The sequence below is a fragment of the Salmo salar genome, chromosome 23, assembly GCF_965601325.2.
Source record: "Salmo salar chromosome 23, fSalSal1, whole genome shotgun sequence".
Lineage (NCBI taxonomy): Eukaryota > Metazoa > Chordata > Actinopteri > Salmoniformes > Salmonidae > Salmo > Salmo salar.
In genome coordinates, this window is record NC_138313.1 from 6,858,447 (window position 1) to 6,882,626 (window position 24,180).

Here is a 24,180-nt window from a genome sequence, read left to right on the forward strand (position 1 = left end):
TTGAATCTTTCCACATTGTTATGTTACAGCCTTATTCTGAAATGGATGAAATAGTTTCACCACCCCCCCCCCCCCCCCCCATCTATCTACACACAATACCCCATAATGACAAAACAAAAACAGGTTTAGACATTTTTGCAAATTGATAAAAAATGAAACTGAAATATCACAAGAATTCAGATCCTTTACTCAGTACTTTGTTGATGCACCGTTGGCAGCGATTACAGCCTCAAGTCTTCTTGGGTATGATGCTTGACATACCTATATTTGGGGAGTTTCACCTATTCTTCTCTGTAGATCCTCTCAAGCTCTGTCAGGTTGGATGGGTAGCGTCGCTGCAGAACTATTTTCAGGTCTCTCCAGAGATGTTCGATCGGGTTCAAGTCTGTGCTCTGGCTGGGCCACTCAAGGACATTGAGACTTGTCCAGAAGTTACACCTACGTTGTCTTGGCTGTGTGCTTAGGGTCGTGGTCCTGTTGGAAGGTTAACCTTGGCCCCAGTCTGAGGTCCTGAGCGCTCTGGAGAAGGTTTTCATCAAGGATCTCTATCCTTTGCTCCGTTCATCTTTCGCTTAATCCTGACTAGTCTCCCAGTCCTTGCCCCTGAAAAACATCCCCACAGCATAATGTTGCCACCACCTTGCTTAACCTTAGGGATGGTGCCAGGTTTCCTTCAGACGTGACGCTTGGTATTCAGGCCAGAGAGTTCAATCTTGGTTTCATCAGACCAGAGAATCTTGTTTCTCTTATAGGTGCCTTTTGGCAAACTCCAAGTGGACAGCCATGTTCCTTCTACTGAGGAGTGGCTTCCGTTTGGCCACTCAACCATAAAAGCCTGATGGTGAAGTGCAGCAGAGATGGTTGTCCTTCTGGAAGGTTCTCCCATCTCCACAGAGGAACTCTGTCAGTGACCATCGGGTTCTTGGTCACCTCCCTGACCAAAACCCTTCTCCCCTGTTTGCTTGGTTTGGCTGGGCGGCCAGCTCTAGGAAGAGTCTTGCCAGTTCCAAACTTCTTCCATTTCAGAATGATGGAGGCCACTGTTCTTGGGGACCTTCAATGTTGCAGAAATGTTTTGATACCCTTCTCCAGATCTATGCCTCGACACAATCCTGTCTCGGCGCTCTACGGACAAATCCTTCGACCTCATGGCTTGGTTTTTGCTCTGACATGCACTGTCAACTGTGGGATCTTATATAGACAGGTGTGTTCGTTTCCAAATCATGTCCAATCAACCACATGTGGACTACAATCAAGTTGTAGAAACGTCTTAAGGATGATCAATGGAAACCGTATGCACCTGAGCACAATTTCGAGTCTCATAGCAAATAGTTTGAATACTTATGTAAATAAAGTATGTTTTTTTTATTTTTAATACATTTGTAAAAAAAACTGTTTTTGCTTTGTCATTATGGGGTATTGTGTGTAGATTGCTGAGGGAAATAATGTATTTCATCAATTTTAGAATAAGGATGTAATGTAACAAAATGTGGAAAAAGGGAAGGGGGGCGAATGCTTTCAGTACCAGTCAAAAGTTGAGACCTACTCATTCAAGGGTTTTTCTTCATTTGTACTATTTTCTGCATTGTAGAATAATAGTGAAGACATCAAAACTATCATGTAGTAACCAAAAGTGTTAAATCAAACTATTTTAGATTCTTCAAAGTAACCACCCTTTGCCTTGATGAACAAAATGTGGATAAAGTCAAGGGGTTTGAGTACTTTCCGATTTCGTTGTATCGCATATACTGTATTCGTGAAGAACTAGAACAGCTTTGAGTTCTGTGAATGTGAAAAGTGGGTAATGTGCAGTGTTAACTCTGTCTGTCTGTGTTCTCCTAGAGAGGCACCAGGCTGCGGTATGTGAGCTGGATGGCTTCATGTACGTGATTGGAGGTGCTGAGTCGTGGAACTGCCTGAACACAGTGGAGCGCTACAACCCTGAGAATAACACCTGGACCCTTATCGCCCCCATGAACGTAGCTCGCAGGGGGGCTGGGGTGGCCGTCTACGATGGTAAGAGACTACTCCATAGAAATGAACTATTCAAATTCTATGGTCTGCTCTAAACGGGGGTGCGCTCGAGAGGATTACTATGTATAGGGTAATCAGTTCACAGGGTGGGAATGCAGGTTGCAACCTTGGAATTCGGCAGAAATGTCCAAATCATTACTCCTCAGATAAACTCTGATTTGTGCTGACCCTTTGCTCTCCTTTCTCTGCTCTCTCTCATCTCCTTTTCTTCCCCTCTCTAGGGAAGCTCTTAGTGGTTGGTGGGTTTGATGGCTCCCATGCACTGCGCTGCGTAGAGGTGTATGACCCAGTCCGTAACGCATGGAGAATGCTGGGTAGCATGACCGTGGCACGGAGCAATGCGGGTGTAGCCGCGCTGGGTGACGTCATCTGCGCCGTGGGCGGCTTCGACGGAAACGACTTCCTGAACACGCTCGAGGTGTACGACCCTGAGACGGACGAGTGGAGCGACTGCGCCGAGGCCCTCTCCTCTCTTCCGCCTGAGGGTCAGGGGTTAAGGGGCTGTTATGGGGGGGGCGTCCCAAACTAACATGCTTAGTGCTTTTAGTTGTGTTTTGTGATTTTCTGTATGTGAGCGGGAGGGACAGGGGAATCATTTTTGGGGGGTTGCCTAAAGCAACATCAAGCCTTTTATTTTCCGTGCTGTATATATTTAGATTGCTTTTTTTTCTTTTTTGTGTTAAGAATGCCAACATTTTAATATTTTTTGTGCAATTGAGTTTTTCTTCGAAAGTTTTGTATTGTTTTCTGAGGGTTTACAGAGAAACACCTGTTTTGGTCACCAAGACTACCTTGGACTTACTGGTGTGTTCAGAATAGGTGACGGTACTGGAAAACTTTGAGTTGGCTTGTTTTAGGAAAGTGATTCTGAATATCTTTTTTCATTTTGAACTGTCATTTTAGCTCACACATATTTAAATATCTGCAATTTTGAAGCCTTATTCAAAGAAAGAGGGTTACTCCCATGTCATTTTTGTGTAGTTTAAACTGAAGCTGGATTGCTTGACAAATCTTTAATGCCTTTTTTATATTTTTATACACTGCTGATTTACCAATAGAGGAAGTAGTGGACGCACATGTCTATTGAGTCATCAAACGAAACCAGTGCCAGTTTAGTAACGCGTAACACACTCGCACACACACGCTAACCAACTCTTTTGTTGCTGTGTTTTGACTAATTTACTATTATGGAGATGTGGTTGTGTTGAGCGTTTTAAAAGGGGTTCAGACATTTGGCTTCGATTTTCTTTTGTGAGTTTAGAATGATTCAATTGGAAAGTGCTGCATCACATTTGTAACAAGCTGATATTTCTTAACTAATAAACCATTTCAACCTCTTTTTTTTAGTTTTCCAGTTCTAGTACTGTATTGAACTAATAATCAGGTTTGACTGGTTAAAGTGGAGTGACTTTCGCTGTCTTTGAGGTAGCATTGGGAAATTTCCACCCTGGGGTTCTAATGAAATAACCTGACTTATACACATTCTATAAACCTTCCACCAATTGGATGTTGCAAGTCACTATTTTTTTCCACCAGGACACAATTACTGTCCCCAAATATAGCATTTCTCTCCCTTGCTTCTCTACACGAGCATAAATGTATGGCAGCATGGTCTATGCAGCCATCCACGGCTACGTTTTACACAGGCAACCAAATTCTGATCCTTTGCCTAATTGGCAAAATATCTGATCTGATTGGTCAATAGACCAATTTGAGAAAAAATATCAATTGGGCTGCCTGTGTAAACGCAGCCATAGCTCCTCTACCAGTTAGTTTCCACTGAGACCAGATTACCTACCTCACTAATGGCTGGATTCAATCCGTATTGCGGAAGAGCCGCATAAAAATGAAGGCAATTTCCGATTGAGCTGACATGTTTCGCGTGAATGCACTGTCCGAGACCGTGGGAACATTGTCATTTGCGCTATTAAGCTACGGATTGAATAGAATCCTAAATCCTTTCTCTGTTCCCATTGGGGTGTAATTTGAAGAATTACACTAAACGTAGTTTGCCTGCAGAGGGAGGGAAGGATAGAGGGACCCAGTCAGTCTGGGTCAAATGATCTCTAAAGTTGGGTGAATGGCGCAACACCTGAGCTGTACCTACAATCCCTTGAACGACCCTGTCCTTGGACATTGGCTACTTTACCTAACACCTGTCAAAGACCACTAATTCCTCCCCCTCTACGTTCTGTCAATTCACAAAATAGCCTCCTGTAGTCTGACGGCACACCTGTCAATCACGTCGCAACCTGGCTGAGGGAAGTAGGCCACAGACGGTTCGAGGGTAGCACTTCACTTTCTGCTGAGTGGTCATGGCTTTTGGCCAGGCCATGTAAAACAATTACCTACCCGTATAATTATACTTATATGGAATTATAATTCTCATCTGCTCTAAAAATGAACAGTCAGATTTTTGTTTCACTGAATCAGACATACTGGAAATGAAACATGTTCTGTGACAAATGTTTCACTAAGATTAGTCCAATCTTCTAATGTACGCATAGATTAAGTCAGATCACGCATTAACTGGTGATAGCCGACACCTAGCCACTTGTGTAGGCTATATAGAAATAATGACGCTCAAATTGAAAATCATTCAACCATTAGAGTCTAAACTGGAGGGGGTACTACTAAGCTGTATGGAGTTTTGTCATACCAAGGATCATTTTGCTATTTGATTTGGAATTTTAAGACCCCTTGAAGTACTGAAAAAATTATATGAATGAATTTTTGGCCTGACTGCTATTAGCTCATACAAACACATTGAATAACAGATTCACTACATGGAACAGATAGTCCCCCCCAAAAAATAAAGTTTGTTCTGAAGTGGATGTCCTATATCTGAGAGATATAAGAAAGATCAGGAAACATAATTTCATTAAACATATATTTAACCCCTTATGTTTAGCACTAAACAGTCTTAAGCCCTGTCCAAGCTGGGGGAGGGTCTACTAAGCTATATGGAATTGTTTTAAGATGGTCATACCAAGGATAATTTTGCTATTTGATTAAGAAATATAAAAAAATCTATATAAGAACATTATTTGACAGTTTTATTTGGCCTTACTGCTGTTACCCCATTTAAATGCATTGAATGACAGATTCATTACATGGAACAACAGACATGTTACACAGAGGGGGGTGTGTGTGTGTGTGTGTGTGTGTAGTGCAAACTGTTTGGATGCTACAGACAGAAGTTGGCAGATCGGCTGTACCGACTTCAGACAAGTCCCAAGACGCTTGTGGGGGTCGTAGAGCAAAACAGAGAACGCCATTGTGTTCGTGAGTTTCATCTGGGGTTATAATAGTTTGTAGACCAAACCATTCGGACGCTACAGATGATTTTGTGAGAAGACCGATTTTCGGAATGTGTCATGGTCTGACAAACTCCACTCTAGCTCTGTCACCTTTTACCATAGATGCATATATTTGTTATATTTGAACAATTCATCTCACTCTTTCTTGCTCTGGGATATATGGAGAGATATGGCGAGGATAGGTGGGATGTGTGAAGTAATTGTACACTTTAAATGTGTTTACATAGATGACAATTGTCTCTTTTTATAATGAGGCAGACCACCACGGCTGGCTTGTATTAATGCATGGACTGTCACGTTGGTATTGTACAAACTTAGACAAACAGTACACACTGTGAAATATACATGTGCATGGACATAGTCACATAAACCACAGACACTACTGTGTATCCATACAATCATTACAGACCAGTGTCAACTTGAATGCTTCTATACTGTCCAGCAAAGGCTGTGGTTCTGTCCCAAATGGCACTCTATTCCCCATCTAGAACCCTATGGGGTTCAGCTGCCTCAGCAACCATAGAACACATCACCTGCTCAATAACAAACAAAGGTTGAGCTAAGCTTTCAAAAACTTTCAATGAGCTGTCACAACTGTTCATTGGAACAGACACAGCTATTTCTGTACTCATGAGTTCTGTACTTATTTTATTTCTGTATTCAGCAGAGCGGCTAATGTGTCAACACGACTTCTAATAAAACTCCACACTGACACCATTGCCTGGTCTCCAGTGAGCATTATAAACCCATCTACCGAGGAGCCCTAATGTTTTAGAGATGTTTATAGCTCTTTCTGTGGAAATGAATCAGCCAAGACCCCTGTGTTTTTAGTTTTAATCAACCTTTCTGTCAGACTCCAACTGTAATAATCATAAATTGTGTCAATGTTATGAGACAGCATAATAATGATTTAGCTATTGTTCAGTGATCTTTTCCTATAATTGGAGTGCTCTGTTTACTAGAGGCTGACCAATCGTTTTTTGTTGTGTGGTCCGGTTCCAATTTTGGGGGGAGAAAACTTGCCAATACCTATACATCTGCCGATATACAACATTTTTCAAAACTGAGTTCTCATAAATCAATATCCAAAAGAGCAATTGTCAATGCTTCAAAATGTTTGTTCTTACATTGTGACAATAATGACACGAGATCTGCTTCAAGTGTTCAGATAAGCATGAATAACAGTGAAATAAATCGAACGATATCGATATATCGGTAAAATGGTAATAGCAGCCAATAATATCGGTCAGGCTCTAATTATAATATATTAATTGGTTGTTCGCGTCACGGTAATTAGGCTTCTCTAAGCTCTGATGTTGCTGATGGTCATTAGTAGCCTACAAAACTTTGCTAACTGCCTGCTACTCAGCACTCTATTGTACTTCTAATCACTCAGACATCAATGCAAATGTATTCAAAAATCGAATCAAACACTTCATGAGAGCCTGTGAGTTCATGTTGCACAACATTTCAAGTCAAATGTTATTGGTCACATACACGTTAAGCAGATGTTATTGCTGGTGTAGCGAAATGCTTGCGTGAGATGCTTGCGTAGGCTATTGAATTGTGCAAGAAAACAGAGGGAGGCCTCTTATACTCCTCTACTAAAAAGAGGAGAGTCAGCTTTCTATAGGCTAGGCCTACAATATTTCTTTCTCAACTTTCCTAATATTAAGCACATTGCTTATATTCACAACATGAGTATAGCCTACCTGGCTGGCATGAAAAATAAACCACAGGGAAAAGCGTCCTCCATTCGCTATTTGCATAGATTACATATTTTTTCCACTGCCCCTGTTTTGATACAGGTCCATGATAATGGTCCATTCTAAATCAAAACAAATGTCACACATACAGCATCAGTAAAAAGTAAACCGCTCAGCCAACAAGTGCTCAGCATATGTGGGAACTCCTTCAAGACTTGAAAAAGCATTCCAGATGAAGCTGGTTGAGAGAATGCCAAGAGTGTGCAAAGCTGTAATCAAGGCAAACTTCTTACTTTGAAGAATCTCAAATATAGAATTTATTTTGATTTGTTTAATACTTTTTTGGTTACTACATGATTCCATATGTGTTATTTCATAGTTTTGATGTGTTCACTATTATTCTACAATGTAGAAAATAGTACAACAGCATCAATGTAACAGTGTAGGTTCCGTCCCTCTCTTCGCCCCAACCTGGGCTCGAACCAGGGACCCTTGCACACATTAACAACTGACACCCACGAAGCATTGTTACCCATCGCGCCACAAAAGCCGCGGCCCTTGCAACGCAAGGGGAAACCCTACTTCAAGTCTCAGAGTGAGTGACGTCATTGACTGAAATGCTATTAGCGCACACCACCGCTAACTAACTAGCCATTTCACATCGGTTACACTTATAATGTGAAGAAATAGCCTAATAGTTTATCAACATGTTAAGCTAAAGGTTCTTATCTGTTTTTTCGATGCTAGTGGTTGTATTAATTTGGGATCTATCGCATCCCACAACTGTCCCAGACTATGTTTGGAATATTTATTACTCGCACAGAATAGAATATGTCTACCTTTGTACTGTGGGGGATAGTAGATTGACATAGGCGAGTGCTTTTGCTGTTTGTTCGGCCTACTCATTTTGTTGGCTGATGATATCTTCGATATGCACCTCGGAATTGTATAAGGATGCATGCAGTTGTGTCCACGATGTGTCTGTTTTCACTTGTAGCCTGTGAGAAAGACCCAATCACATGATGGAGCGCGCAGCACTCAGGGAGAAGGGCACACCGGCCACTGGCTGCAAAAGGCCTGGATTTCTTTAGGGTTCATTACGGCCACACAAAGGGGATGCCGGCATGAAATTCTAGGCACTATCAAGTGCTTCTCAAATTGTGAATGAGTGACTGATGTAGTGTGTACAGCCTGCGCAAAAACAAAGCAGAGCTCATGCCCTTCAAGCTACTTTTATCAAATCATCATTAGTCTCTCATCATGCAGCCTTACAATGTATTAAAAGTCTAAACATATAGCCCAACGTTTGTAGAACAACTAAAGTTACATTAATAACTCTAAATTAAGCATATAGGAATACCTATTACATTGTTAACCACTCAACACAGAATAGCAGCTTGTGTGCACTGCCTCAAATTGTTTGGAGAAAATATCCTTTCTATTTTATTCAGTTTTGTTCATTTGTATTCTTCATATTATAAAATAATGCCACGGAATTCTAAGCAAATCTTGTCTGCTAAATGAACTAGTGTAACCCACAGCCATATGGCATAACCAGATCAGGACCTAACATATGGACAAATCAGAGTATGCCATTCTGTTCTTCTGAAATAGAATACATTTTCTTCATATCATGCTTCTTTAGACCTGTCTAAAATAAATCATGGATTTATTGTGGTGTAGGCTATATTACATATATTAGACTTTTTAAAATGTTCCAAAGGTCAGCATCAGTGGCTCGTAGGCTACAGTATGTGTGGAAGACAGGAGATGCTAAATGTGTTTGTTATTTATTTTTATTTATTTCACCTTTATTTAACCAGGTAGGCCAGTTAAGAACAAGTTCTCATTTACAACTGCGACCTGATCAAGATAAAGTAAAGGAGTGCGACAAAAACAACAACACAGAGTTACACATGGGATAAACAAACGTACAGTCAATAACACAATAAAAAACTCTATATAGTGTGTGCAAATGTTGTAAGATTTGGGAGGTAAGGCAATAAATAGGCCATAGTGGCGAAATAATTACAATTTAACATTAACACTGGAGTGATAGATGTACAGATGATTATGTGCAAGTAGAGATACTGGGGTGCAAAAGAGCAAAAAAAAATAACAATATGGACATTTTTTTTATTTATTTCACCTTTATTTAACCAGGTAGGCCAGTTGAGAAATAGATAAATAACAATATGGGGATGAGGTAGTTGGGTGTGCTATTTACAGATTGGCTGTGTACAGGTACAGTGATCAGTAAGCTGCTCTAAAAGCTGATGCTTATAGTAGGGTGAGATATGTCTCCAGCTTCAGTGACTTTTGCAATTCATTCCAGTCATTGGCAGCAGAGAACTAGAAGGAAAGGCGGCCAAAGGAGGTGTTGGCTTTGGGGATGACCAGTGAAATATACCTGCTGGAGCGTGTGCTACGGGTGGGTGTTGCTATGGTGACCAGTGAGCTGAGATAAGGCGGGGCTTTATCTAGCAAAGACTTATAGATGACCTGGAGCCAGTGGGTTTGGCGAAGGATATGTACAGTGCCTTGCGAAAGTATTCGGCCCCCTTGAACTTTTCGACCTTTTGCCACATTTCAGGCTTCAAACATAAAGATATAAAACTGTAATTTTTTGTGAAGAATCAACAACAAGTGGGACACAATCATGAAGTGGAACGAAATTTATTGGATATTCCAATACCACTCCAATACCTTGACTTTGTTGTCCTTAAGCCATTTTGCCACAACTTTGGAAGTATGCTTGGGGTCATTGTCCATTTGGAAGACCCATTTGCGACCAAGCTTAACTTCCTTACTGATGTCTTGAAATGTTGCTTCAATATATCCACATAATTTTCCTGCCTCATGATGCCATCTATTTTGTGAAGTGCACCAGTCCCTCCTGCAGCAAACCACCCTCAAAACATGATGCTGCCACCCACCCCCATGCTTCACAGTTGGGATGGTGTTCTTCGGCTAGCAAGCCTCCCCCTTTTTCCTCCAAACATCAAATCAAATGTATTTATATAGCCCTTCTTACATCAGCTGATATCTCAAAGTGCTGTACAGAAACCCAGCCTAAAACCCCAAACAGCAAGCAATGCAGGTGTAGAAGCACAGTGGCAAGGAAAAACTCCCTAGAAAGGCCAAAACCTAGGAAGAAACCTAGAGAGGAACCAGGCTATGAGGGGTGGCCAGTCCTCTTCTGGCTGTGCCGGGTGGAGATTATAACAGCACATGGCCTAGATGTTCAAATGTTCATAAATGACCAGCATTGTCAAATAATAATAATCATAGTAGTTGTCGAGGGTGCAACAAGTCAGTAACACAAGAGTAAGTGTCAATTGGCTTTTTCATAGCCGATCTTTGAGAGCATCTCTACCGCTCCTGCTGTCTCTAGAGAGTTGAAAACAGCAGGTCTGGGACAGGTAGGACGTCCGGTGAATAGGTCAGGGTTCCAGCAGGTCTGGGACAACAGGTCAGGGACAGGTAGCACGTCCGGTGAACAGGTCAGGGTTCCATAGCTGCAGGCAGAACAGTTGGAACTGGAGCAGCAGCACGGCCAGGTGAACTGGGGACAGCAAGGAGTCATCAAGCCAGGTAGTCCTGAGGCATGGTCCTAAGGCTCAGGTCCTCCGAGAGAGAGAAAGAAAGAAAGAGAAAGAAAGAGAGAATTAGAGAGAGCATATTTAAATTCACACAGGACACCGGAAAAGACAAGAGAAATACTCCAGATGTGACAGACTGACCCTAGCCCCGCGACACATAAACTACTGCAGCATAAATACTGGAGGCTGAGACAGGAGGGGTCAGGAGACACTGTGGCCCCATCCGATGAAACCCCCGGACAGGGCCAAACAGGTAGGATATAACCCCACCCACTTTGCCAAAGCACAGCCTCCACACCACTGGAGGGATATCTCCAACCACCAACATACCATCCCGGGACAAGGCTGAGTATAGCCCACAAAGATCTCTGCCACGGCACAGCCCAAGGGGGGGCGCCAACCCAGACAGGAAGACCACGTCAGTGACTCAACCCGTCTCAAGTGACGCACCCCTCCCAGGGACGGCATGGAAGAACACCAGTAAGCCAGTGACTCAGCCCCCGTAATAGGGGTAGAGGCAGAGAATCCCAGTGGAAAGAGGGGAAACCGGCCAGGCAGAGACAGCAAGGGCGGTTCGTTGCTCCAGCCTTTCCATTCACCTTCACACCCCTGGGCCAGACTACACTTAATCATAGGACCTACTGAAGAGATATGTCTTCAATAAAGACTTGAGGTTGAGACTGAGTCTGCGTCTCTCACATGGGTAGGCAGACTATTCCATAAAAATGGAGCTCTATAGGAGAAAGCCCTGCCTCCAGCTGTTTGCTTAGAAATTCTAGGAACAATTAGGAGGCCCGCGTCTTGTGATCGTAGCGTACGTGTAGGTATGTACGGCAAGACCAAATCGGAAAGATAGGTAGGAGCAAGCCCATGTAATGCTTTGTAGGTTAGCAGTAAAACCTTGAAATCAGCCCTTGCCTTAACAGGAAGCCAGTGTAGGGAGGCTAGCACTGGAGTAATATGATCAAATTTTTTGGTTCTAGTCAGGATTCTAGCAGCCGTATTTAACACTAACTGAAGTTTATTTAGTGCTTTATCCGGGTAGCCGGAAAGTAGAGCATTGCAGTAGTCCAACCTAGAAGTAACAAAGGCATGGATTAATTTTTCTGCGTCATTTTTGGACAGAAAGTTTCTGATTTTTGCAATGTTACGTAGATGGAAAAAAGCTGTCCTTGAAACAGTCTTGATATGTTCTTCAAAAGAGAGATCAGGGTCCAGAGTAACGTCGAGGTCCTTCACAGTTTTATTTGAGACGACTGTACAACCATCCAGATTAATTGTCAGATTCAACAGAAGATCTCTTTGTTTCTTGGGACCTAGAACAAGCATCTCTGTTTTGTCCGAGTTTAAGAGTAGAAAGTTTGCAGCCATCCACTTCCTTATGTCTGAGACACAGGCTTATAGCGAGGGCAATTTTGGGGCTTCACCATGTTTCAATGAAATGTACAGCTGTGTGTCATCCGCATAGCAGTGAAATTTAACATTATGTTTTCGAATGACATCCCCAAGAGGTAAAATATATAGTGAAAACAATAGTGGTCCTAAAACGGAACCTTGAGGAACACCGAAATTTACAGTTGATTTGTCAGAGGACAAACCATTCACAGAGACAAACCGATATCTGTTCGACAGATAAGACCTAAACCAGGCCAGAACTTGTCCATGTAGACCAATTTGGGTTTCCAATCTCTCCAAAAGAATGTGGTCATTGATGGTATCAAAAGCAGCACTAAGATCTAGGAGCACGAAGACAGACGCAGAACCTCGGTCTGACGTCATTAAAAGGTCATTTACCACCTTCACAAGTGCAGTCTCAGTGCTATGATGGGGTCTAAAACTAGACTGAAGCGTTTTGTATAAATTGTTTGTCTTCAGGAAGGCAGTGAGTTGCTGCGCAACAGCTTTTTCTAAAAGCTGATCTAACTTCCCGTGCTTATCGGAGAGAGCCGTGGAGTGAACCGGAGCCAGTCAAGGAGTCAAGCGCGGAGCTCAACGCAAGATTCCGGAGAGGTACTGGCATTGAGAGCACTGCGGAGCGGGCGTGCTGAGGAACGAGCAATGGGTTATGGTGTGATGCGCACTATATCGCCCATACGCACTCACAGCCCGGTGCGGTCGGTGCAAGCTCCTCACCGGTGTCGGGCGAAGATGGTCATTCAGCCAGGAAGGAGTTGGCCTGCTCAGCATGCCTGGTCTCCAGTTCGCCTCCATAGTCCGGTACGTCCTGTGCCTTCTTCCCGCACTCGCCCTGATGTGTGTGTTACCAGTCTGGCGCCACCTAGGCCAGTTCCACGCATCAGACCTCCAGTGCGCATTCCCAGTCTGGAGTGTCCTGTTCCTGCTCCCTGCACTCGTCCTGAGGTGGGGGTTACCAGTCTGGCGCCACCTAGGCCAGTCCCACGCATCAGACCTCCAGTGCGCATGCCCAGTCTGGAGTGTCCTGTTCCTGCTCCCTGCACTCGTCCTGAGGTGGGGGTTACCAGTCTGGCGCCACCCATGCCAGTACCACGCATCAGGATTCCAGTGCACATTCCCAGTCCAGAGCTTCCGGCGACAGTTCCCCATCCAGAGCTTCCGGCGACAGTTCACCGTCCAGAGCTTCCGGCGACAGTTCCCCGTCCAGAGCTTCCGGCGACAATTCCCCGTCCAGAGCTTCCGGCGACAGTTCCCCGTCCAGAGCTTCCGGCGACGTTTTTCAGTCCGGAACCTACTGAGACGGCCTACAGTCCGGAACCTACTGAGACGGCTTACAGTCCGGGACCTACTGAGACGGCCTACAGTCCGGAACCTATTGAGACGGATCTCAGCCCGGAACCTCTGGCAACGCTCTCCAGTCCGGAGCCTCCGGCGACGCTCCTCAGTCCGGAGCCTCCGGCGACGCTCCCCAGTCCGGAGCCTCCGGCGACGCTCCCTAGTTTGGAGCCTCCGGTGATGCTCCTCAGTCCGGAGCCTCCGGCGATGCCCCCCTTCGGCGGTGGTCTGCAGCCCGGATCCTTCGGCGGCGGTCTGTAGGCCAGAACCTCCAGTGGTGGTCTGCAGCACAGAGCTTCCAGTAATGATTTACAGTCCGATTCCTCTGATAATGATCCACAGGCCGGTGTTACAGAAGCGGAGGGATCTGCGGGCGGAACGGGGGTTACGTCCTGAGCCGGAGCCACCTCCGTTGCTGGAGGATCGGAGGGAGAGGAAGGTTCTGGGTGTAACACTAGAGCCGCCATAAACTTTTGTCACCCACCCTACCCTCCCTTTGGGTTTTGTTGTTGGGGGGGTTGTTGTTTTGGGGGGGGGGTTGTTGTTTTTGTAGGTGCGGACTTTGGGGGGGTACTGTCACGTCCTGACCATAGTAAGTTGTTATTTTCTATGGTAGTGTAGGTCAGGGCGTGACAGGTGGTGTTTGTCTATGTTTTGTATTTCTATGTTCAGTTTCTAGTTTTTGTATTTCTATGTTGGTTTTGTTTGGCATGATCTCCAATTAGAGGCAGCCGGTTGTCGTTGTCTCTAATTGGAGGTCATATTTAAGTTGATGTTTGTCCCACCTGTTTTTGTGGGTGATTATCTTTTGAGTAGTGTGTTTTCTCTCTGCGTCACGGTTTGTTGTTTTTGTGTATTCAAATATTTAGTGTATTGCATTTAGTTTCACGGTAAATAAAATATGTGGAACTACGAACAAGCTGCATTTTGGTCCGATCCTTTGAACAGCCATGACACCTATACATAATTAGCAGGCAGCGCGTGTTAACTGTCCTGTTGCGTAATAATCACATTTTGGAACAATGAGTGCATTCTGACATCACGTGCATAAACAATTCACGCTGGGGCGACCATTAGAGATATTTGGAACTCACATGTGAAAAGGTTAAGAGCAGTTGGAGGCCAGGGAAGGAGTGTTGTATGGTATTGAAGATCGTTTTGGAGGTTTGTTTACACAGTGTCCAAAGAAGGGCCAGATGTATACAGAATGGTGTCGTCTGTGTAGAGGTGGATCAGAGAATTGACAGCAGCAAGAGCAACATCATTGATATATACAGAGAAAAGAGTTTGCCCGAGAATTGAACCCTGTGGCACCCCCATAGACTGCCAGAGGTTGAACAACAGGCCCTCAGATTTGACATACTGAACTCTATCTGAGAAGTAGTTGGTGAATCAGGCGAAGCAGTCATTTGAGAAACCAAGGCTATTGAGTCTGCGACTTCCAGCAGTAACCTCATTTTTGATCAAGTAAAGTTTAAAAAAAGGGAACATTTGCCTTTTTAATCCTATTCATTGAATATCGGTGGATTTATCATCCGATATATATTTATATATCAGTAAAATGCTGTAACGGAGTCAAGAAGCAGGTGCAGGTGAAACGTTTATGAACACAACAAACATGAAATGCGACAACATAACAGTGGCGTTTACGCATATACACAGAAACAATACTGACTGGGGATAGAACCAAAGGGAGTGACAGATATAGGGGAAGTAATCAGGAAGGTAATGAGTCCAGGTGAGTATCATGATCTGCAGGTGTGCGTAATGATGGATCCCAGGACCGGTGGTTAGTATACGGAACATAACCCTCCATCCTTCTTGGCCACAAAGAAGAAACCAGCCGATGCAGGAGAAGTGGATATACTTTGTTGGAGCGCCTCTTGGATGTAATCCTCCATGGCCTGGGTCTCAGCCACCGACAGAGGGTAGATGTGTCTGCACGGAGGTGCTGAACCTGCAAACAGTGGCATTTACACAGGAACAATACTGACTGAGGAAGGAACCCAAGGGAGTGACAGATATTGGGGAGGTAATCAGGAAGGGTGAGTATCATGATGATCTGCTGGTGCGCGTCATGATGGATGCCAGGTGTGCATAATGATGGATCCCAGGACCGGTGGTTAGTATACCACCCGACGTCGAATGCCAGGGGAGGAGACGTGACAAATGCCAATATTGGTATATTGTTTGGGCTCTGCTGTTCACAAACCCTACTGGTCACTATGTAAACAGTGTATTATGTCATAACCTTGGTAATAAAACAAGTTATCAGAAAGAAGTTATTTTCATTCAACAGGTTGGAAAATGACCTTTGGAGTACTACTGGTTGATTTCTTTCATAAGAAACTGGAACCGGAATTCTCATTTGCAATCTACTCCAAGGCCCTCGTAAAGGTAACAACTAAACGGAATGGAATAGAACTCAATTACAAAGGAGACATAACTCTGAAATGCAGTTATTTACCTTCTGAAACCTGTGAAATCGCTCCCCCACCTGGAGGCGATGTTTGGCTGGGCAGCACACGACACACCACACCACACAGTCACACACCCTCTGGCGTTTCTGTCTCTGTGTGGCTGAGCTGTTGATCACTAATGTGTGTGTGTTGACATAACCTCTGTGTAGCCAGCGGTAACTGGTGACCAACTATTGTCTGGTAATTGGTAGCTGTGATAAGGTTGCAGTTTTTAAGGTTGTGTCTGGCTCTGAGGGAATTAATTATGTAAGATAATAGATGCAGGTTAAACAATGCAGGAAGACACACACAGGTGCACACACACACACACATGCACACAGAGACAAACGCACACTCAAACGCTAAATGCCAACTATGTGTGTGGACAGGGTGAGATGAAAGGTAGTGATGACAGGTCTTGTGAGGCATGTGATGTAACCTATCCCCTGTGCCCGACGGCATTCCGCTCTGTGTAAGCCACTGACCCTACAGCACGATGACAACTCTATTGGGACATGGGTGTGTGTGTGTGTGTGTGTCTCTGGTGCTTCGGTGAATACCAAACAGTACTATGTTCATACAGAACAGCATGGTATGCACAGTGGGTTGTAAACTGTAATAGAAGTCCAGAGATCAGTGAGAACACTAGAAAAGGGGTTTTGATACTTTTTGGGTCCGGGGATGCCTGTTGTGATAGTCAATTCATTAGGGACCCCCTCATAATTTGAGTGAGATAAAAATTTGTATACAAGGAGTTTTACTATGTCTTCAGCAGTGCATGGCCGGACAAACCAAGTCTCGAGCCCTGTGAAGGAACATTTCCTACATTTCTACACAACCTAATATGACCAATGGCCCTTCTAGCCATCTGTATTTGGAACAACATAAAGTAAGCAAAAATGCCCAGTCATCAAGTTAGGTAAGAGATCATTATTAAATAGGTTTAAGTGATTGATAAGACTGAACTAGATCAATGATAATTCAATAATCAATATTCGGTTGCACCTTTAACCAATAGCCTAACAAATGAACAACTCTTACAAATAAAGTACAAAGACTTTTGATTGTCTTTATTGAGACATCCTCTACATCAAATTTCAGCCAGCCCGAGCCACCTGCATGCCCAACCCCCACCAGTCTAGTCAATAACGCAACTCTCTCCCCCAACAAAACTTCCTTCCCATCTTTTGTTTTGTCTCAAGGAAAGGTTTGGTAAACAAAAGTTGTATAAAAACACACATAACACAGATTCTCAATTTAATTCATATCATAGACTTAATATTACTGCAGAGCTCTTTTTATCTGCACACAATATAGCTGGGTCACCCGGTCCTGCCCCTAAGGGTCTACCGCCCTGCAGCGCCACAACCCAACACACCCCACTCAGCTTTATGATCTTAGTGAAACATTCATCATTGGTTTCAGGTGTGTTAGGTGAACGTCAGTGACAACCAACAGTAGAGCAGACCCCCAGGGCCACGACTCAGCAGCCCAGCAGCTAGGGATTGCCTAAATAGTTCTTCCCTGACGTGGGCATTTTTTCAATACTCCTTTTGTCGTACAGCATTCCATATAAGGCATAAATACCTTCTGAAATGTATACAGTCTAAACTTAATCTTGTAATAAATCAAATCTAGTGATACTTAACTTGACATTCCTTTCATCCATTGTGGGAGGATAACCAACCTTCCAATTAATGGCAATACATTTCTTAGCCACTATAAATGCTAGGTTGCACTGTTTCTTCTGATAACAGTCTCCAGTATCAACATTTCCAAGCAAACAAAAACAGGGAGAAGGGAAAATCTGTAGACATGCTGAGATAGAAGAACATACTCTGTGACAGAATTCAGCCAGCCTTCACAATACCATAAAATATGCAAATATGTCCCCTTTTGTGTTTTACAACTCCAGCAGAATAATGACATTTCCATGTGTACATTTCTGTGTGCATGATATTCAGTTTCACTGGCATATAGTATGTTATAGTAATTTTTGTCTGAGAATATATGAACATGACTGGGCATTCTAACGTATCTGTATCCATTCATTATCATCAATAGCGTCTCCCAGGTCTTCCTCACATTTTAGTTTTACATGCTGTGTGTCATCAGGAAAAGCCTCTATGTCAGACTGCCTTAAAATAGTTTCAATCTTTGAAGCTTCTTGCTTGTCCAGTGTTTGCTGCACAGAAAATAGTGTTGTATCTGCAAAAATTCACCTCAGCTCCATCACAGAGTGGTCTTCCCTGGCTGCCTGACCCTGATGAGACCCCTGTCACCATCTGATCCTGCTCAGATGAGGCATGACAAAGAATTACATTGTTGTACATTTATATATTATCCAAGAATAGAATCAATGGTTCAATAACTTAATTTACCATTATTCCCAGATCCCAGAATGTAGCCTACCCATAAACTCAAGATTGGAACTTTGTATCCATTCACTGATTGTTATAATATACTGCAAAATTCACCTGAGCTCCGTAGACTGGTCTTCCCTGGCTGTCTGACCCTGCAGGGACACCTGTCACCATCTGATCCTGCTAAGACATGATGAGCATAGTGTTTTGTATTGACTGTGCACCATGACAGTGAAGCCTGTAGAGCTGTTTATACAGTGTCAGTGTGAAAAGTAGGGAATTTGCGAGGGAAACTGACAGATCAATAATGTTACATTGCTATACTGACTAATAAAAACGTATAATTCGCTGACAAAAACGTCAGAATATCGGTCTTCAATCGTTTGGCCATTGGTTTCCTAATTTGATTCAATTGTAGTGTGATGGAGGCAAAAATAATAGCTAAAGTTAGTGAGCTAGCTAGCTAACGTTAGCCAACTTTAGGCAAGCTCTGCTAGCTAATGGTGCAATGGTACGTCGTCAAATGTACTTCTGTTGAAACGAGACAAAACAAAGGCTACAAAACATTTTCATTCACACAACAGCTGTTAGATACTGCTACCTGACAGATACAGTGCCTTCGGAAAGTATTCAGACCCCTTGACTTTTTCCACATTTTGTTACGTTACAGCCATATTCTAAAATTGATTACATTTGTTTTTTCCCTCATCAATCTACACACAATGTTAACTCAAAATGACACAACAACAAGGTTCCAGTTTAACAGCGTTTACTCAACCGTATTAGCACAATACATGGTTACCATTCCACTCAGGCCAGGTTCATCAACAACGACACTCCTGTGCAGGCGCACTAATAACAAAGTGATAGCACCGTAATAACAGAAATATAGGGATACTTAAAACATGAACTTAACACACAATACCCCATAATGACAAAGCAAAAACTTCTTTTTTTTATTTTGCAAATGTATTAAATATAGAAAACTGAAATATCATATTTACATACCGTAAATTCCGGACTATAAACCGCAACTTTTTTCCCAGGCTTTGAACCTCGCGGCTTAAACAATGACGTGGCTAATATATGGATTTTTCCCGCTTTCAATTTTTTTTTATCCAAAAAAACACATTCTGTGAGGTGCTCAGTTTTTTGGGCGGCATGAAGCTTTCATTAGACCAATGAAATTGCCGAACAGGTTAAGGTCAAACAACTTTTTTGATTACTGTTTAGATTAAATCGAGCGCTCTCAAACTTCCCATCATTCTGATTACGGTAGTCATTTTGTCACCCTCATCATGGCAAATACACGGAGAAATGCATATGATTCAGCTTTCAAGTTGAAGGCGATTGATCTGGCTGTTGGAAAAGGAAATAGAGCTGCTGCACGGGAGCTTGGTCTTAATGAGTCGATGATAAGACGTTGGAAACAGCAGCGTGAGGAATTGACTCAGTGCAAAAAGACAACTAAAGCTTACTGCTAATTTTTTATTTTTTGTTACAAGCCGTGTTTCGTTAAAGCCTATTTATTTTTGTTACAAGCCGTGTTTCGTTAAAGCCTATTTATTTTTGTTACAATCCGTGTTTCGTTAAAGCCTGTGTAAAGTTCATTTGTTTCAATGTACCGGTAGGCACCTGCGGCTTATAGACATGTGCGGCTTATTTATGTTCAAAATATTTAAAAAAAATTAAATTCAGTGGGTGCGGCTTATATTCAGGTGCGCTTAATAGTCCGGAAATTACGGTAAGTATTCAGACCCTTTACTCAGTTGTTGAAGCACCTTTGGCAGTCAGTGATTATAGCCTCGAGTCTTCTTGGGTATGATGCTACAAGCTTGGCACACCTGTATGTTCTTCTGTAACATAACAAAATGTGGAAAAGGTCAAGGGGTCTGAATACTTTCCGAATGCACTGTAGCTAGAGGCGAGCTAGAGCTGAACTGGCTGTGGTAACTGCTAGCTAACTGCTAGTAGTTCATTCATTTCAGTCAAGAGGGTTGAAAATTTGCTAATATGAATGTCAGTTACTAGCTCAGCGCTGGGAATAAATAGTAGTTTGCCAGCTAGATTAGTCAACTAAAGAGTAGCCAGTTTCTGCTCTCCTTGCTTTTACAACTCGTAAAAAAAGTGCAACACAGACAGCAGCTGCCTCTGTTAATCTCTCCTGTGCTGGTCCTATACGCCAGCCTTTCAGAAGCTTTGCCGTCACACAGCCTGTCCGGCACGCTCTGTGGTGTCTGTGTGGTCCTAAATCCAGCCAGCTCAAACCGGAAAACGGCCTACCTGACCGCTCTGAGGCGTCTGCATGGTCCTAAAGCACACCGGAGCCGAGTTTTGTATCACAGCGCAATGATAAAACTGGGGGGGACAAAAAAAATTCCGAATGTGGGGGGGTCATGTCCCCCCGTCCCCAATGAAAGTTGCTCCCCTGTATTAAACCCCCAAAATGTATTCCACGGATCCCTTGGCCAAATCGAATCTATTAGAAACATTGATAAAATACATTTGTTTTTATAAAAAATTATAAGATACATACCCTGCATTAAGTAAAATAAATATTAGGCAAAATGCTGCAACCTTCTTACCAACTGCAAATGCTTCTGTTTTATCATTAGGCATACATTTAAATGTTTTTATTAGCTTACCATTATTATAATTCCTGTGCATCAAGCACTTCCATTTCCGCCAAAATAACAACATTCACTTTCCTGTCAAGTTCAACATTTTAAAATACCAGCCTTTGCAGAAAACTGACGCACGCAAGATTTAGAGTCTTTTTTGTGCCCACGCACCTTTGATAAATGAGGCCCCTGGTCAAAAGCAGTCCACTATACTGTATAGGGAATAGGGTGCAATTTGGGATGCAGCCCACACCTCAGTGGCCACCAACATAACATATTCAACACAAGGAACAACATAGCCTACTTATCTATTAACTATATAACTTCCCCCCAAGGCCAAATTAATTAAATGTTTAACACAGAAAGCAGTCACACTTTATTTGGACACTATATGTTAATAAGCAACTGCTTGCTAAGGTTACGGTAAGGTTTTGAGTATGGGCTAGGTTAAGGGTTAAGTTTAGGGTTAGGATAAGGGTTACGGTTACAGCTAGGGTAAGGGTTAGTAGATAGTTGAAATGTTACTGATAGCCTGTAAAGCATGCACAGATGGACTATCCAAATAAAGTGTTATGCAGAAAACTACAGTATCAACTAGACTAAGTTAGACAATTTCTTTCCTGTGAGCAGTTCAGTAAAAAAAGAACAGAAATAAAACATTGACTATCGCTGTGGGGTTCGTTAATGCAATATCCCAGCAAATATTTCTCAGTCTTAAACAGCAGTTAGGATTCAAACCACAGTATGAAATTACATCCTATTTTAGTCCTATTTCCATCAACAACATCATGATGAATGAATAAATAAATAACTAGGCCTACATTCAGTGTCGTTATTCCCATCAGTGGGAATAACGAATGGAGCATTTCCCATCCTTTTTTTCCCTTCTGTATACTGCAATTCAGCTTTTAGCTGTGCATGTGTACAGTACAAGACAGTCTAACTAATAATAAAACCTTGATATGATGACCAGCCAATAGGTAAAAGGGTGGAAGAACACAGCGTCTTGAACTCATTTAACCACTCATCAAACTGTGTTGTGTGTGTGTGTCTGTCATTATGACATTTTACAGTCGCAGCAATTGGGCATTTCCAGAAAGAGGTGGACACTGTGATGAATAATTCAGCTGCTAATCAGTATCACAATAGTTTAGAATGGCTGGCATGGTGATTGTGATGACACGATTGTGATGACACAATGAGGTGAAACTAGACTCCCAGGCAGGGCCATGCACCAGAGACCTGCCCAGGCATGCTATTATTACAAAGACCTATCACTGCACATTAGTGGACTAGATCACGCTAGATACTCCCTAGATACCCTGTCAACTAGAACATCCACATGTGCTTCTATCACATGTTTATCTGTAATGTTTACCCGTACTCGTGCTGTGCGAGACAGTCCAACAGCTCTTTGGCAGTGAACCTGGGATACATGGCAGCAATCTAAAGCCGAACAGTGACTTATTAAAATTCAGTCAAATCAGTTTGAAAGACAGTACATGTCATCAACCTCAACACCACAATCTCATTAACATTTAGAATAAATAATACTACAATGTCCATGTGGATGAGCAACCTTTAGTCTACCTATCAAAACACTGGCAGCCAAAAAGCAAACAAACAATCCTTGGAGTGATGAAACATGAGTAATAACTGTAATCTCAGATTAAGTTGGACTGTCCTGGTTTATATCAGATTTATTATGATTGAGGAATAAATACTAACCTCACTAGAGTGGATGACGGAAAGGAGAGCCTGGGTGTCTTCTAATTAGCTGTGTGCTGACAGAACCCTACAAACCACAGCCAGGGTCTGATTGGTGGAGGGACGCACGCACGCACGCACACCCACACACGGACGCACTGTAACAGCACCTCTCGTAGGAGGGGTGTGTGTAGGAAATCAGGAGCAGGAGAGCAGATAAGTTCCAGCAGATAAGTTCCAACGTTTATTCAGGCGGTCCCGAAAGCACAACACAAACACAATGCGGGAATAACCGCACTAACGTCGTCGCCACCCACAGGGAAGGAATCGCACACACGGAGGAGAAACCTCGACTCCGCAAACTAAAGCGCAAAATGTACACGGTAAACGAATACCGTAAGAAACAAATTAAATCCTGTGGTGCATGCACGCACCCCTTACAAGCACAATACACAGCAATAATCCCGCACACAGCCTAGCCTGCAGTGGGGTGTAATAAACCCACCGAAATCAACTAAACTAAACACAGGTGTGAAAAACAGACAGAACTAAACGAAAAGGAAAATGGGATCGGTGGCAGCTAGTAGGCCGGCGACGACGATTGCCGAGCACCGCCCGAACAGGGAGAGGAGTCACCTTCGGTGGAAGTCATGACAGTACCCCCCCCCCGACGCACGGCTCCCGCAGCGTGAGGACGACCCGGAGGACGAGGTGCAGGGCGATCCGGATGGAGGCAGTGAAACTCACTCAGCAGAGATGGGTCCAAGACGTCCCCCACCGGCACCCAGCATCTCTCCTCCGGACCGTACCCCTCCCAATCCACGAGGTACTGCAGGCCCCCCACCCGACGCCTGGAATCCAGTATGGATCGTACTGTGTACGCCGGGGGCCCCTCGATGTCCGGGGGGGCGGAGGGACCTCCTGCACCTCAGCTTCTTGAAGCAGACCAGCTACCACCGGCCTGAGGAGAGACACATGAAACGAGGGGTTAATACGGTAATAACGGGGAGCTGTAACCTATAACACACCTCGTTTATCCTCCTCAGGACTTTAAATGGCCCCACAAACCGCGGACCCAGCTTCCGGCAGGGCAGGCGGAGGGGCAGGTTTCGGGTCGAGAGCCAGACCCGATCCCCAGGCGTGAACACTGGGGCCTCACTGCGGTGGCGGTCAGCGCTCGCCTTCTGCCGGCCTTTGGCCCGTTTGAGGTGCCCCTGGACGGCCTCCCAGGTCTCCCTCGAGCGCTGTACCCAATCCTCCACCACAGGAGCCTCGGTCAGGCTCTGATGCCATGGTACCAGGACCGGCTGATACCCCAACACGCACTGAAAGGGCGAAATGTTCGTTGAGGAGTGGCGGAGCGAGTTCTGGGCCATCTCTGCCCATGGAACATACCTCGCCCACTCCCCTGGCCGGTCCTGGCAATACGACCGCAGAAACCTACCCACATCCTGGTTCACTCTCTCCACCTGCCCATTACTCTCGGGGTGAAAACCAGAGGTCAGGCTGACCGAGACCCCCAGACGCTCTATGAATGCACCCGGGACGTGAACTGGGGACCCCGATCAGAAACCATGTCATCAGGCACCCCGTAGTGCCGGAAGACGTGTGTATATA

The 24,180-nt window shown here is 43.8% G+C and overlaps 1 protein-coding gene and 1 long non-coding RNA gene across 6 annotated transcripts in view; one reads left to right on the plus strand and one right to left on the minus strand.

The window, feature by feature from the left end:
• Nucleotides 1-3,371, plus strand: part of LOC106584002 (influenza virus NS1A-binding protein homolog A) — a 53,122-nt gene extending 49,751 nt beyond the window's left edge. For all 4 annotated transcript variants that reach the window (XM_045706473.2, XM_014168731.3, XM_014168732.3 and 1 more), the window contains exons 13-14: nucleotides 1,843-2,016; nucleotides 2,256-3,371. In XM_045706473.2, the coding sequence (XP_045562429.1) occupies nucleotides 1,843-2,016; nucleotides 2,256-2,563 (482 nt within the window). In that variant the 3' untranslated portion in view covers nucleotides 2,564-3,371. The remainder of the gene's footprint in view (nucleotides 1-1,842; nucleotides 2,017-2,255) is intronic.
• A 5,521-nt stretch (nucleotides 3,372-8,892) lies between these two features.
• Nucleotides 8,893-22,555, minus strand: LOC106584004 (uncharacterized). 2 transcript variants are annotated; one of them, XR_014382280.1, is made up of 4 exons: nucleotides 20,881-22,555; nucleotides 18,350-18,415; nucleotides 15,881-18,163; nucleotides 8,893-10,687 (listed from the first exon to the last, which is right to left on the minus strand). It is a non-coding gene; the product is annotated as an uncharacterized LOC106584004 (long non-coding RNA). The 2 variants fall into 2 exon arrangements; XR_014382281.1 differs by having other exon boundaries at nucleotides 18,350-18,418.
• Nucleotides 22,556-24,180: the final 1,625 nt, after the last annotated feature.